The 17,745-nt window shown below is 35.6% G+C and overlaps 1 protein-coding gene across 1 annotated transcript in view; it reads left to right on the forward strand.

The window, feature by feature from the left end:
* Positions 1 to 17,745, forward strand: part of LOC138693295 (cell adhesion molecule 2-like) — a 677,576-nt gene that overhangs the window by 642,286 nt on the left and 17,545 nt on the right. Inside the window, exon 5 of the mRNA XM_069817159.1 lies at positions 5,937 to 6,171. Coding sequence (XP_069673260.1) covers positions 5,937 to 6,171 — 235 coding nt within the window. The remainder of the gene's footprint in view (positions 1 to 5,936; positions 6,172 to 17,745) is intronic.

The following is a 17,745-nucleotide window of genomic DNA, read 5'->3' on the forward strand; positions in this document are numbered from 1 at the left end:
GTGTGCTCTGACTGAATAACACTGAATATACTGAATATCTTTATATGCTCGACCATGCCGAAATGTAGTAATTATACACCTGGTAGCAGTCCTTTAATGCATGTCATTAAAGTATACCTACTCATTAAAGTACAGGTTTTCAGGACAAGTCAGCTTTGTACCGTTATAAAACGTCAGCCAATGACAAGACAGCTTTGTACCATTATAAAACCGCAAGTATCGATTATTCTCGGATATGCAATCGAAAGACAATTAGCGAAAAGTCACGGAGGCTGGAAATCCAATACTGTCGCAGAAGGTTATGTTCTGTTACTATAATAATTAGCGTTAATTGTAAATAATATTCAAATAAATTCAATTTTTCATCTCGTTTTTCAATGTCTAATTTAATTTCAATGTTATATCAAACTTAATATTTAGTTTACTCTGTAGGTTCTTATAGGCTATCAAGGTCAATGTGGACATCTGTTCCTCGGACAAAATCAATACTTTCGCGTCTGCGCACATCTCACAACATACGGGACATTGGCCAAGGTCAGATACAAATAAAATTAATAATATCAAGTTAGAAATATGGTCGAGCATAAAAAGTCGTATGAAACTCGCCTATAATGGTAATTAAGAAGCTCGTATGAAAATTATTAAACTCGCTTGCGCTCGTTTCATAAACATCCATACTCGCTTCTTAATTACTATCATTATAGGCTCGTTGCATAATGTACTATTATCTGTCCCTTTAGTTCATCTATGTACAGCGATTTATCATAAAATGTGGGATGAATATAATTTTCGTATTTAGTACCCGTAAGTAAAATTATTGAGGAATGGTGAATGTAAAGTAAGCCTATAATAATTTTTTTCTTCTTATTTTTCTTCTTCTTCCTTTTATGTGTTAGGTCTAATGATTTGTTACGTTTTCATTTCACCTTTTGGCGGACACCCCAGAACTGCTTTTTCTCGCTGATAACTTAGTATTTTGAAAGTATTTTTCCTGAAGCGATTCTAAGGACATGTATCCAGTTTATATTGAATGTTTACTGAAAATGATTCAACCAAAATATCTGATTTTCTTTCTCTTTTTGTCTAATTATAGCGTAGCCTGCAATTCTTAAATATTTTATTTCACTGGCAAATTATTCAGTGTTCATTACATTTACGTATGTCCCACTTTTCACAACCGTAATTGAAAATTTGTCTTCCCAATGCTTTGTACGCTTAATTCTAGTTTATTTTGAAAAATATAAAAAATTTCAATAAAAGCCAATTTTTAGCCTATTTCAAATGGAAGTCACAAAATAGTTGTATAGTACCGGAATCTAAATCGGATATTTTTAATTGGATTTTTATAAGTTGAAGAGGACGATTAAATGACTTGCCCGGTATGCCAAGTTCCTCTAAATCAATGTTTCTCAACCGCCGGGCCGTGGCATCAATTAATTAAATTGTCAACGTTCAAATCGTCTTCATAGTGTACTAATACTCCTGAAGTCTTAAGATTATGTCATACGTAATTGTTAATACTTACGTTAGTTTAATGTATGAACTTTAAACAAATTGGGAAAGGTAATTATGTGTAAATTTATTGGACTTCGCCCCCGTCTTACGAAAAAGAATTTAGATGACCGTGATCTCCGAAAGTTTGAGAAGCACTGCTCTATATTGCGGGGAATCCTATTAGCCTATCGCTTCCAGAATAATTTTTACATTTCGTTGAGAACTTAAGTTCCAAAATATCTCAGGCCTCACCGAGCCAAACCAGTCATTGCTAGATCTCGGATTTTTAGGCTTGTTTAGCGTAGGCTGAAATATACTTTCTTTAATGCACCTAGGTTTAGGCAATATCATCGCACGAGAGTTTCTATTGTTGCATACATTTTGGGATTTTTACATAAAATTGTTGCAACCTATCCTATTCGAGCCTAAAAATACGAGATCTTGTCATTACGCTTACCGGATAGGGTCTCAAATTTATAGGATTGACTTTCTTTGTCATAAAGGGTTGCGTGTTAGCATCCCGGTTAAAGTTTAATTTAATATCACAAAACAGTAAGTTCGCGGTTCGGTTTCCGATGGCATCATGGATTTTTCCCAACAATAGTCTAGCCTATAATACTTCGGGCCTTACTATGGCCATAGGGTTTCCTCAGTCTCTAACAGGAATGAGTACCAGAGGAATTTTCTTGGGAGTGCAGGTGACGAGTACGTAGCACTGACATCCCTACTGCCATTAATGCCTAGGTGGGAACCTTAATCTCCAGCCACCGTCTGCGCCGATTTGACCAGTAATGGAGTTAACTTTACCTTTCTTTTCCTTTGTGATATACATATTCGTTATCTATCTATCTATCTATCTATCTATCTATCTATCTATCTATCTATCTATCTATCTATCTATCTATCTATCTATCTATCTATCTATCTATCTATCTATCTATCTATCTATCTATCTGTCTATCTGTCTGTCTGTCTGTCTGTCTGTGTCTGTCCGTCTGTCTGTCTACCCATCCACCCACCCACCCACCCATCCATCCATCCATCCATCCATCCATTTATCTATCTATCTCTCTATGTCTGTCTGTCTGTCTATCTGTCTGTCTGTCTGTCTGTAGGAATGTTAAAGCGAGGGAAAGCAAAGGTCTCAAAGATCGCTACTCAACTAGTATATTTACGCAACTAGCATATTTACGTTTAGCCATGTATCCGCAACTTGGATGTTTATTACATTGTCTACAGTGAGTCCATCAGCAACCAGTATGCAGTCGTTTCTCTACATGCTTCGGTTTACAGCACCACTACCACTTCTACTTTGCAGTGTTAATGTAGTAGCATTGCATTGATCGTAAAAAGCCTCCATTATTTAAAGCGGACGTTGAATTAAGATCTTATCAACAGATTCCGACACGACAGTACAAAGATAGGGAAAATATTATTTAGTGGCACACATACGAAGGGAATGCGACAGCATAGAATCTATTACTAGGAACAGAAAATTATACAAGAAAATATGACAGCACATAAGAAGATATTCGTAAAATTCAATAAATAGTGTAAATAATAGAACAGAATAAAAAAATAATGAATGCAATAAAATTTTAATCAAACTATAAAGATAATAATGGTGTACCTTTGGAACAGGCCTTGCATTAGAAATCATTTCTTTGCCACGGAGCGGCGTTTCGAACATTGGCGCCATTTTCGTTTCGAGGTGAACACAAATAGTTGAGGAGAGTATACTACTAATTGGGATCAAACAACCAAATGTGTGAGGGCTAAATTTGAAGAGTAGAATAAATATAGGTGTGTGCGTGTGTGTGCGCGCGCGTGCATGTGTGTGTGTCTTGTAAAATTCCTTTACAGTACGTATCAAATTTATGCACGTTTAAAGGACAAAACTAAAAAATTGTCAATCATTTAGTATCTTAATACACTTCTCTCTTAAATTGATTGTACATATTGAGAATTAAATCAATGGCTTTCTCAAAATAAGCTATGAAATATTTCATATAAAACAGTTTTTATCTCTGAAAGTAAGCGAAAATGAGCAAAATTGTAATTCACCTTTTTGTTTTGAAATATCTAAAAAAAAAACATAACCACTTGAAATGTATGACATTACTTACGGTTCATTATATATATGTAGCCTATATATACTGTATATATATGTACAGTATATGTATTTAATGTATATAGCCTATACAGAGCGATCCATATTTATGTCCACCTTTTTATTACACTGTAGTAGCGTTAAGTGACTCATTTCACCGCTAAAATGTACAGTGTTCCATACCATTAAAAGCACAAAAGAAGCTGTCATTTTATTTTACTTTATTGTGTTCTCTGTACGGACCGAAACATTTAGTGTAATCAGAAAGTTGTAGTGTAAATCTTAAAACATTAACCATGGCCACAATACTGTCTGTGTACGATCGAACACGAATTGCTGCTCGAATGGAGGTGTGGCAGTCCCCAATTATGGTGCAGAGATGGTGGAGAATGGTGAAAGGAAGAAATGCGACGCTGGACTACAAGACCATCAAGAGACTTCACGCCAACTTGATTCGCACTGGCTCAGTTACGCAACAGAAGGATGCTGTCTTCTGGCCGACAAAAACAGTGATCACAGAAGGAGGCCAAGGTAGCCGCTACTGAGGCCTTCCAGAGAAGTGCTAAGAAATCCATTCAACAGTACCAACGGGAATCTGGTGTAGGCTATCTTATGGGTCTGTGCAGCGGTTGATAAAGGAAATGAATTGGCGGCCATAGAAGCGGCAAGCTCTGTCATGTGAGGACAATGATATCAGAATGAAGTTTGCGGAGTCTCTACTATAGATATCCTACAAGCAAAACTCAGCTCAGACTCCTCGCGCCGCGCATGCTATACCCCTCTTACCCCCCTGCAGTAGGCGGGTTCTTTGATAAGCGGCTACTGGTATAGCTATAACGGCACTCAAAGAGCAGCTGTAACAATAACCAGTTAAGTGAATATTATATTACAAAATGTCAACATCGTCTCTTTCTAAGTCACAATCGGTATCTATCTTCACTGGAACTGTCCTCATATTTAATTTTAAATATTTAAATTAAATTAATATTTAGTATAAAACGCTATGTGACTCCATGACTCTGTAGCAATAACACGTGTTCAGTTCAGCACAATAAGATAATACGTGCGCATGCGCATAGTGTCGGTGGTGTGCTTGGAGACGGGGAGCATGCTGGGAAAGGGAGCATACGTCATCTGAGAGAAACAGTCACGCCCGCTGGTTTCTGCGCACTGAGTTTTGTTTGTTGGATGCCTATATGGATTCAAGAGGAACCTAACCTTGTGCGACACATTCTATGATCAGACGAGAGGAGTGTGGCCGGGTGCCAAATTAAATGCTTGTGAGAGCAGTACAGAACGTTCAGCCACGTCTGTAAACAAGCAGCAAATGCTAGTGCTTAAATCTAATTTTAATATTGGTGGAATTTTAAGCAATCCTAATGACTGGGCTATTAGTTCATGCTAGTTTGATCCTGTCATGTTAATTCATTTACTTGTGGTAAACAAATAAAAAGTTAGACATAAATATGGGTCGTCCTGTATGTATGTATGTATGAATGTGTGTATATATATATATATATATATATATATATATATATATATATATATATATATATAAAACGGTCAGCGCGTCTGGCCGCGAAACCAGGTGGCCCGGGTTCGAATCCCGGTCGGGGCAAGTTACCTGGTTGAGGTTTTTCCGGGGTTTTTCCTCAACCCAATACCAGCAAATGCTGGGTAACTTTCGGTGTTGGACCCCGGACTCATTTCACCGGGATTATCACCTTCATATTATTCAGACGCTAAATAACCTAGATGTTGATACAGCGTCGTAAAAAACCCAATAATATATATATATATATATGTATATATATATATATATATATATATATATATATATATATGACGAAACATGGACAAAACTCTAATAGGGATTTCCTGTCTCTGATTGTGCCGAAAACCCTGATAGACCTGAATATTTAACATTTAACCTTTGCGGTGAATTTCGGTGGGCATGATTAGTCAAATATACTCTCCTAAACTTCAACTTTGGGACAGGTGGGATCTTTTAAGATGCAAAAAAGAAAGTGATATTCTGAAAGAAATGGGAATCTATTGAATATGTTTTTCCCTAGGAGAACTGAAATAGTGACATGATCAGTCTTTCCACGCTAAAAGATTCCTGTTTATAAGTACATACATGGATCGTACGAGGAGATGAAGAGGAAGGAGTAAAGAGGAAACTGGAAAACGCTGGTTTTCAGTGAAGAACCTTCCTTCAACTGAAGAGAGTGAAATAAAGGGCAAAACCTAATATTGTGGAATGAAATAATTTATTTATCTGTAAATTTACAACAACATACTTCATTACAGTATCTGTTTTGGTTTGCAGGTGACCTCGCAAGATGCCTTGGTGTCGTACCCCCACCTGGTGCACCCCCACGGGCTGCTCGTCTCGACACTCGGCCTGCGCTTCACGGTGACAGGCAACCACTTCCTGGGAGGCAGCATGAAGGTGCGCTGCGTGGCGAGTGTGTCTCCCATACTATGGCAGGGTGACCGGGAGAGCGTGGTGCAGAGAGTGTCGCCACTCCTCGAGAAGAATATTAGGGAGGCCCTTCTACTAGGTATGACAGCTTGTCTGTGTGTAACATCAAATAATGCCATCCTTATATTTGGTAGGCCCTTCTACGAGGATCATTTCATAAATCATGGCAACTATATTATATCAGCCAATAAAGCTGCAGGAATAGAAGTTCACTATACGCAATTGAAAATCGCTGAAATGTGCTTCGTAATGCTAGTACCAAATTTAATCCGGGTGTAGGAGGCAATGGGTAAGGGAAATTGAAAGTTCTGTAGATAGAAATCATTGCAAACGATGATGCAGGCGTTGAATACCATCGGCTGTGTGCGATTCGTCTGTACACCACCTCTCGTCGAAACGCTGTTAAGATGTCCTCCCTGTTTACAAACCGTTTCCCACGCAGTGGCTTCTTCAATTGCGGAATGAGATCGAAGTCGTGTGGACTGAGATCAGGCGAGTAGGGAATATGTTCCAAGATCTCAAATTTTCACGTATAACCGCTATTCAACTTCACTTGGTGGCATCCCGTGCAGTATAAAATAATTTTTCAAACGTATATACTCAACTAACCACATTTTCGGTTATTCGGAAGATATAATATAGTTGCCATGACTTATGAAATGACTCTTGGTACCAGATGTAGTCTGTCTGTAACATTAAAAAGTGCAAGCCTCTTTTTCGGGAGACCTATCTAATGGTATAAGAACCAGTTTGTCTGTAACATCAGTCAAACCATTTTCGGGCTCCTCTTGTATTAGGTATGTTAACCAGATTGTCTGTAACATCAGTAGTGTATGCTCCAGTTTCGTGAGGCTTTTCTACTATTTATGGTACCCAGTCTGACTGTAGCATCAAACAGTTCAGGCCACATATTTGGGGATGTCCTTTTATTAGGTACGACGACCAGTTTGTAACATAAAAAAAGTACGAGCCACGATTTCGGAAGGCCCTCCTACTAAATATGACAACCAGTCTGTCTGTAACATTGAACAGTGTTAGCTTCATTTTCGGAGACCCTTCTACTAGGTATAAAGACAAATCTGTTGTTGTTGTTGTTATTGTTGTTGTTGTTGTTGTTGATTAGAGCTGAAACGAATAAAACTACCATCACTATTGCTGGTTATAAGTTATTTTAGATAGTAACACAAACTAATACGAAGGAAAGTTATGGTTGTGTATTATAAACATATTCTTTAAAAACAGGAGAGACGGTAATAACAACAGAAATTTTTATTAACGTTGTGTGTGTATTCTTTTGACACTATGGCAGTGGTATATAGAGGAGTTCCGAATTAGGCTTTATTATTACCTAGCCAGCTGGGGGGATCATCGTGCTAACCACACGATACCTCCATTCTGGTTGGATGATCGTCCACCTCTGCTTCGGCATGTGGGCGTGAGGCCAGCAGCCGGCTGGTCGGTCTAGGCCCTTCACGGGCTGTAGCGCCACGGATTATTATTATTATTATTATTATTATTATTATTATTATTATTATTATTATTATTATTATTATTATTATTACCTAGCCAGCAATGGAGCTGATTTTGAACATTTAATTTAGCACATATGATTAATTAATTTTATGATATTATCAAAAATAAACTGTTTTCATCCTACAACCAAATCACAGTAACAATAATCCAGGTTTCCAGACGACGATAGGAAACAAAAGTTGTCAGAACAAAATGAATTAGATGGATAAACAATTAAATAGCCTTTCATATATAAGTATTATAATATAGGAGTGTTGGAAATTTAGAAATGAAAACACAGTATATGTTTTATTTGTGTGTGTTTGACCTCCGTTATAAACAAAAGCGAAGGCCGGTACCATGGAAAAAGAGTTTTTTTTAATTGGGATATCCCAAACTACTTTATAAATCAGTTATTGAATATTTTGAAAGGAACTGAACTCCTACAAGGGCTGTTGTGCGAGCATTTTGAATGTTTATATCTTGTCATAGATGTTCTGACATGATAGTAGAAAGATTGCTTATACTGATTCCGGAATTCGCAACCCCTAGTACCTTATCAACTTGGGGAGTGTATCTAGGAATTCAGTAAGATGAATTTCTAAGTTAATATTCATTCAATGAAGACTGTATATCAATTGAGTTTTTCGTAATAATACAGAGTGCCTCCTCTGAAAAGTGGAATAATTTTGGAGAAGATAGCAGATCTCACCAAGTATCCTGTGGATTTTGACGCGATCCTACAGTAGTACAAAAATTAAACCCCCTAAAGTTGTGTCTGGAGTCCAAAGTGTAGAAAAAATATTATTACGCTTGATGCATTTATACAAAAATTACATTCAGCACGGTTATCTGAAGATCAGATTGTGTCTATTACTGTGTTAGTACGGTAAGAAAGTTGCAGCTTTCATTTTTTTATTTTTATTTATTTATATACATTACAAAGATGCATTAAAAACTATTATGCTGGGTGTTAAAAATAACGTTTACAACGTTTCAGGGATGATAGCGGAGGTAAAAACAAACATCTGTTTTAAGGTATGTATTAACGTTTGAAGTGGCGTTTTTATGACTAAAATTTTCTTTGTAATAATGTTAGCTGCAAAATCCTAGTACAGAGCATTGTACGCATAAACAGCAATAACTCAGTGAAAGAAATTTCAAAATTAAGTAAATTTTAGATAATATATGGCATTTTGAAGAAATAGAATAATTTTTAATTAATTATTTTTTTTTAAGGAATCAAAAAGTGAAATTGAAGTTTCTGATATATGGTTATGTTAGTCTACTTTCATATGTTGTCTGATAAATATCTTAAAAAGGTTGGTTAGAAAATGTAGATTTTCCTCCAAAATGTTAATACATACCTTAAGTGACGAAACTTTAACAGATGCGCCGTTTTGCCGCTACATGGCCTGAAGGCTAGATTACTTGACTTCCGTCATAACACACACTGGTTAGTTCTGTTTGTACACTCTCCGTGGTGGTAATTATTTTGTTTTTCTACGCGACGTCCTACCAGAACTTTTATAAAATATCCCATTGAACATCAGAGAACGAATATCGTTTCAGCATGACGGTGCCCCTCGTCGTGTCAGGAACCACCTAAATGCTACATTCCCCGATCGTTGGATTGGCAGGGGTGGGCCATTACTGTGGTCACCTCGATCACCGGACCTATCCCCACTGGATTTCTTTTTGTGGGGAGACGTGAAACGTTTTATGTATGAGACACCGATCGATACGGCAGAATACTTAGTTGCTCGCATTGTTGAAGCTGCACATGTTATTAGAGACAATGTTGGCCTTTTTGAGCGTTGCAGATACTCCATAGTAAGAAGGTACCAGTTGTGGAATGCCTTCAATGGACGGCAGTTTGAACACCACCACTAAAACAACAATTGGTCTTGTTCTTTATGGATTATACTAACACTTACGTACACAATAAACGGAGCATCTGCCAAAGTTTTGTCACTTACAAAAGATATTTGTTTTTACCTCCTCTATTATCTCTGAAACGTTGTAAACGTTATTTTTAACACCCTGTATACATAAAATAGAAATACAAATAAAAAAATTACAAATTAAAGAAAAAGAACTTTAAATAAAATTAAGTTCAAGCCGCTTTTAAAGTTTCAATAGGAATAAATACTAAAACGAACAATTTAACTGCAAATATTTACTTATCGATACAAGCTGTAAAACATAAAAAGAAGTTTTAAGCAAAATACGCCACAGTGTATTAGCAATTTAGAAAATTTCTACTAGTTGTAAATAATGACGACAAAATGATGCGTTACAACTTTCTCTGCACTAGAGGCAGGTTTATAAGTTGTAAATGACAATTTTATTGATCACTGCGTATCATGTTATAATATCTACCAAATAGGAAGTCTGTCAGGTAAAGAAGATTGAAGAGAGAATATTCTTATTTCATCTACAGGTCCAGCTGACGAAAAGTTAAGGCTAACGACTATTTAGGTCAAGCACGTGTTCTCCAGCAGCTCGACGAAAAGGTTGATCAAATTCAGATTTCAATCTTTTCTTGGGAGTGGCTTTTCTTGAGTAATTGTTGTTATTGGGAGCTAATAAAATTATTGTATTTAAGTTTCCTTTAGAGTACGTATCAGAATACGGAATGAGTAGTTGTAGTGGTGATGGTTATTGTGTTGATAGTGATGTTACCAGTACTTTATTTAAAATCAATTTCTTCTGCTGAGATCATTAGAGCTGAAATCCGAAGTTGACGCGAAATAATATACAATTTTTTAAGGGATCTTTCTATGAGGGACAAGATCTTTCGTGTGCCGTAAATCTACGATACGGAATCCAATATTTCACCTTCTGCCCGAAAGAAACAATGTTAAGGCTTTATCGCTCTTTAAAATGATTCGCCTTAGCTGTAGGATTTTTCACGAGAGGTTTCGATCTCATTGCATTTTAAGGCTCCTTCACCGTATTAAGATGGAGAACTAGATAAAACGCCGAGACGGTACATGTTCATTTAATTTATGCAGAAACAGGCTACAACGCTCTTGCATCTCGACAGCTTTACCGACAGTGGTTTGCCAACAGGCGTCCTTTGTTTCCGACAATAGTCTCTTAAGTGATATTAGGTTGCACATGCTGTAAAGAGGAAGCAATGATACTGGAATAACAGATCATAGGCATCTCCGACAGATCTTAGATTTTCTATCCGAAAATAATAATTTTACTTTACCATAATCATTACCATTAGGAAAGTTCAGGATAACAGAGAGGGTTTGGAATTGAACGGGTTACATCAGCTGCTTGTCTATGCGGATGATGTGAATATGTTAGGAGAAAATCCACAAACGATTAGGGAAAACACGGGAATTTTACTGGAAGCAAGTAAAGAGATAGGTTTGGAAGTAAATCCCGAAAAGACAAAGTATATGATTATGTCTCGTGACGAGAATATTGTACGAAATGGAAATATAAAAATTGGGAATTTATCTTTTGAAGAGGTGGAGAAGTTCAAATATCTTGGAGCAACAGTACAAATATAAATGATACTCGGGAGGAAATTAAACACAGAATAAATATGGGAAATACCTGTTATTATTCGATTGAGAAGCTTTTATCATCCAGTCTGCTGTCAAAAATGTGAAAGTTGGAGTTTATAAAGCAGTTGTATTGCCGATTCTTCTGTATGGTTGCGAAACTTGGACTCTCACTTTGAGAGAGGAACATAGGTTAAGGGTGTTTGAGAATAAGGTGCTTAGGAAAATATTTGGGGCTAAGAGGGATGAAGTTACAGGAGAATGGAGAAAGTTACACAACACAGAACAGGCCGAGACGTAGATGGGAGGATAATATTAAAATGGATTTGAGGGAGGTGGGATATGATGATAGAGATTGGATTAATCTTGCACTGGATAGGGACCAATGGCGGGCTTATGTGAGGACGGCAATGAACCTCCGGGTTCCTTAAAAGTCAGTAAGTAAGTACTTTACCATAATCATCATCATCTTCGCCAAGACTTTCGCTTCCATAACCTATTCCGGTTTCGAAAGTTGAGAATGTCACCTCTTCATTGGTCTTCTATATTTTTTCTCACTGGAGTTCTATATTTGTAAGTTATTTTTGTTATTTTACAATGAGTTCCAGCGAACGTTCTTGATGTTTCTGTTGTCCGACAAGAGATTCCCCGCTGGCTGTACTATTAGTGTCTACGAACTCACTTAAAATGGCGAGAATCGACTTATCGGACATTTCAATATGATAGAAGTTCATTATAGTTGTTTTTCTGCCTTTTCAGATTGCAGATGCTCTAAAGTTTCACATTATAAGAAAAATGCTTAGAGTGGAGAATATTTTATTTTCGCTGGTTACAGTTAATTCATAAGGCCTTCTCTTCCACTCAACCAGCCTTAATCAGTACAGTAGCGACAGAATAGATATTTAAATTATAAATATTTACAATGCACTAAAGATTCCAACAACAATGCATTTGAGTCAAATTTTAGAAACTGATATAAGTTTATTTAATTAGATCTATCATGCAGCAAGAAATGAAATCCCTACGGATCTGTCATTAAAAAATTCTAAATATTCATTTGTAACTGAATATCTTTGAAAGGAAAGCAGCCTTTGAAGTGACATCTGATGGATTCTATGAAGAACTATTTTGAGAAGCAGAGAAGCTACACTGACTCAATCGGAAATCTAATATAGTAAATAATGTCTGAAATACAGCGTAATTTCCAAAATGGTCGCAGAATTCAGAGTGGAGGTTGTGGACGAGGTATTTAAATTACCAGTCAGACCGTGCAGCCTTTTAAACAGTTGATACACTGGTCGGATGGCCATAAAAATTGGCAGAGGACATCTTCAGACCATAAACAATTTTTTTTGAAGACTAACACAGAAAATCTTCTTTTTTTTACCGAAAATGGAAACAAAATCTCACATCATTGTGAATAGTATAAGGTTTATATTTCAGAAATTGTTAGTGAAACTAAAGGTCTGACAATGGTCAATATGAATAGCGTTTTAAAATTTAAAAGTGTGTGACAAGAAAAGCAGATTTGAGTTCTCTTATGGTCTGGCTCACTTTATGAGAAAACTTGAGCCTCCCCTACATTAGTAGGAGGGCCTTGCCCTTCAGAGATTATCTGGACTAGGGTGACCAGACGTCCTCTTTTTTCCGGACATGTCCTCCTTTTTAGGCCGTTGTCCAGGGTCCGGGCGGATTTAAAAAAAATCAAGAAATGCCCTCCTTTTCATAACTTGTATGCCTGATATTTTGAAATTATCTGCTTTGAGGCCTTTTCAAGTAATTTGCCTGTAGATGGCAGCAGCATCGACGGAATATACTCTTTGCCAACGGTCATAACTCCCTTTGCTCCTCCTTGTTATGGCCATTGCTCAGAGGTAGCCTGCAAATCGAGGTGCGAATGTAAATCTAAATAGATATTTTCTGCTCTCTTTAATAAAGTTCCCAGGACTTTCATATGTAGCTAACTGTAAAATCATTATTTATTTTCATATTTATTTTGTAATAAAATAGATATTAACATACTTTTAATGATATAAGCCTAAATCTGTATTGTAAATATTTTGTAATAAAATAGATAAAGACGTAATTTAAAGTATAATATTGACCTAAGCCTAAATCTAAGTACATATTTTCTATCCTCTTTTTTTCGAACAATGTCCTCGTTTTTTAAGCTTTGTGTCCTCTTTTCTTATCGATGTGAATCTGGTCACCCTAATCTGGACTCATATCATCATCATCATTTAAGAGATGAAATTACTTATTTTATGAACTAAAATATTTAAATGCAATCTGTTTGCTAAATACCTGGGTATAAAGAATTATAATTGAGTCAGCTAGTTAGTTAAATGATAAAAATTAATTGTATTGTATTTATTAACATTCCATGGTATTCATACATGCTTACAGCTAGAATATGGAACAAGTCAAAAAACTTAATTCTATTATAAAATCTTAATTTATAGTCACAGTCTAGATGAAATAGGCTATATACAGAAGAGATTTACAATATAGTCTACTAGTACAACACAAAGTTTTAGTATCAATTTCATGAAGTGTTATAATGTAATAGTAGTTCACTGCAACTGTGTTATACGAATCAAAATCTAAATACAAATTATATCGATATAATGGGAATAATATGAATGCAATATAGACAAACCCCAAATTTCTTCCTATTTTTTTTTTTTAAGTTTATGTGAGTAATTTATTAGACCTGGAGAGTGAAAAGAAGTGATTAAGTTTCTTTGGATTTTTTCCAGTGCTTACAGCGAAATGGCAGTAGAACATTATGTTTTTCAAGAGAACGGTAAATAGCTAAGATCCCCGGAGTAGCAAGCAGTCTTGTATTAGGATAGATTGTCTTTCATATTTGTGGTTCTCGTTTTCAATTAATCATGTTGCGAGTTCTTGCAGGTGATCAAAAGTTGCATCATCCTTTGGTAGATAATAATATTAAATTGTCTGAACAAAAATCTCTCAGTCATATCCTTAATGAAATGTACATAAAAAAATTGAAGATTTCTTGAAAATTATTTTTAGACCACAACCGCCTCTTTTTCGTTTTGCAAAAAGCCGTTTCTTCTTGCATTAGAATTTCCATGGCTAACTTGACCTCTATGAAAAGGACATTTTTCATAACACGAAACCGATAACTAGAGCATTTATGTAATATACGCACTCTATAAATCTCCACGCGTACCATCCACACACATATACGCTAAGAAAAATACTACGAATCGAGAATATATTAGGATTTTTGTGACACAATGGCCGCACATATGTGTGGAGACATCTGTAGGGATCGAGCAGCCTTCGGACCACCCTGAGACCACCTTCAGACCATTACATTACGTGTGTAAGAAGCTTATATACGAACAAGTTGCCATCTAACAACTGACTAGCGCTTTCTGGATGTGTAACTACGACAATCAATTTTAGACTGCACATAAATATAGTTAATGAGTTATACCAGCATTCGACTGTGATACGACGAAACAACTGATGTTATATATTTTACTGATAAATCGGTAGCCGCCCCCTTGTCAAGGTGTCACATTTGGTATGGAAGCACTGCGTGGAGAAGATAGACAACCGCAGACTTGTAAATGACTTGCTAATAAAGTACTCATCAGCCTGTACACGAGAAATTACGCATAATGACTGCCGTGACGTAATTTAGATTTTGTAGTCGTCAGATACCGTCATTACAAACACCAGCAATTAGGGTGAAGTATTAATTCCAGTAGCGATTACAGCCATTTGAGGTAACTTTGTACTATTTCCATCATATTTTTATACTTACCTAAAATAGTGTGTATTGAAATTGATGTTTAAATGTAAAATATTTCAGAAAACTATTTGTTTTATGGGTTAAGACATAATAAACATAAAAAGTCATATTTTAAATAGGCGAAATTTGATATTTAATAGTGGTACGAAGTTACACGGCTAATTGGGGAAACTTTGTACCACATATGTGTTTTACTATTCAATTCAATTCTCTATATTCACCTTCAAATTCAAGGTATCTTTTGATCATACAATAAGAAAATACATGAAATTTTATTTTATATGAAGTCACAAAAATAAAACTTTCTTGAAAATGTGGAACGCGGTAACAATAACATATACTAGCACTACAAAAGAAAATATAAACACAATTTTTATTTGCTTATTACGCACATATATATTTGACATAAGTTATTTTTAATTCGCTAATCAAATTCTTCACAGTCTTGACATAATCAGTCCATACTTGCCCCTTTTACTTACCAACTTATTAACTTTCTTTATTACTTCACACTAGTCAGGCCATGTCCAGTGCATTCCCTTCTTGACCTTACAACTACTGAATTTAAATCTGCAGATCGGGCCATGCAGTTCAATGCTATTGACCGTAGGCCTAACAGGGAGCAGTGGTCCTTTATACGACACTATTGCAAAATAATCATAGCACAGAGCTATGTTTTCAAAATACATTAAACTGAAAAACAAACAATGCCAGATATTGAACCTAAAATAATACAATATTGGATCGACTTCTTATGTTTTTAAAATACATTAAACTGAAAAACAAACTATTTCAGACATTGAACCTAGAATAATACAATATTGGATCGGTTGGATGTGTTATCAAAAGACACTAAACTGGAAAAAAAAATTAACAATTTTAGATATTGAATCTAGAGTAATATCATATTAAATCGACTACGTAAGCCTTTAAAAGGACTAAACTGAAAAATACTAACTACATCAGATATTGAACCTAGAGTAATATCAAATAGGATCATTTACTCATGTTTTTAATAGACACTAAACTGAAAAACATTAACAATTTCAGATATTGAATCCTGAAGGATGTCATATTGAGTCGACTGTTTACGTCTTTGAAGGGGCACTAAACTGAAAAACATTAACAATTTTAAGGGGAGTGGATAGTGATACTAGGTTTTTAGTCCTTAGAGTGGAATAAAAATTTTCATGCTTATACAATCAGCCATTCTCAATTTAGTGTCATAAGAGACATCTAATTAGTTTTGTATCCAAGTGCAAAAGAAAGGCCCTAACTGATAACCTGTTTTCCTACTTCGCTAAGTGTACCTCATACTTCAGTTGCACATTACTTACTACAATCTTCACTCATACAACTTGTATTTTTTTAAGTTATCTAGTAATGTATATTGTAAATTCTAAAGCAAAATTTAGTTAAATATTTCACTCCTAGTGAAGCGGAAAAAATATTGAACTTTAACATTAATTTGCATTTTTTTCAATTCATAGGCCTATATATTTTTCTCGTGTTATGTGTGTGATATTCTTAAATCTGTAGGTCTACTATGTGGAACACAGGCTACAGAAAACACTGTAAAAATTTCATGAAAATTGATTCAATAGTTTCAGAGAAAAATGCACTAAAGTTTGAAAAATGTCAACTTAAGGAAAACTGGATTTACAAAAAAAGTATGTATGAATTACATGCACCGCTAAATTTAAAGAGGCCATTTAAAGGGCTTATCTGCAGAAATACTCCCCACAATATTTATATTGTTTTAAAGAGCAAGTTTTATACTTTTTTAATACACAAAATAAATATCGGATTTTTGACCCCTAATCACTACCTGGTTCCCTTAATTACTTGAACTGAGAGTGATGTCGTTTGAGGAATAGATGAAAAAATCCACATTCACATACTAACACACAAATCACGCAGAATTGTGCGATTAGGCAGATTAGGAAACCAAGTTAATTATAGTCACCCGATCTGTTCTCTGAAGCACTGCGCTGATCAGACACCAAGGAGCTATTACTGTGATATGATATGTGTAATCTGTTCAGGGAATGCATGCGGAAAATTAGTCAGTTAATACATGCAATTTGGAGAGCGAGAGCGAAGATGGACATGGCTTCTTAGTAGAATATTGGCTATTTAAGGACGCTGTATCAACTACTGTGTTATTTAGCGTCAAATATCTAGTGAAATGGTGTTTTGAGAGAAGCCGATGAATCGCCTTACCGTTGTGGAAAACGTCGGAAAAACCCAACTAGATAATCCTCCCAAGTGGTAATCGAACTCACGTCCGAGCACAACTCCGGATTACCAGGTAAACACGCTATGATCTGAGCTACGTCGGTGGCTAATAGAATGTTAATAGAGAATGTAGCACTAAATGTCTTCCCAAGTCAAAGAGGAAAAATTGTTTATTAAAATAAAGAAATATGTAAGGAAAAGAAATTAAAATGCTGGAATTAATTAGCTTATGCTCGTAGAACAAGAGCTATTGCGGCTGCGTACTGGGAAAATTCTTTGTAACAATATTATATGTTGCCACATTCTACAAGATATCAGTTGCCCCTAACTTGCGAATCTTCCACCACCTTAATTCTATCATTTTTTAGGAGTAAAGAATTGCAATTTTCAACATCTCTTGTGTTCTCTAACCACTACACATTGACTATACTCATTAATGTCAATGAAACTCACTGAACTGACTACAAGTTCAAGTGTTCATCTTGTACAGATCATATAGACTACTCATATAATGCACTTGAGTATATTCTACTACGCTTCCATGTTATGAGTATGAAATCAAAAATGAGTAGATACTCAAATATTTTTA

The sequence above is a fragment of the Periplaneta americana genome, chromosome 17 (genome assembly GCF_040183065.1).
Source record: "Periplaneta americana isolate PAMFEO1 chromosome 17, P.americana_PAMFEO1_priV1, whole genome shotgun sequence".
In the NCBI taxonomy this organism is placed as follows: domain Eukaryota; kingdom Metazoa; phylum Arthropoda; class Insecta; order Blattodea; family Blattidae; genus Periplaneta; species Periplaneta americana.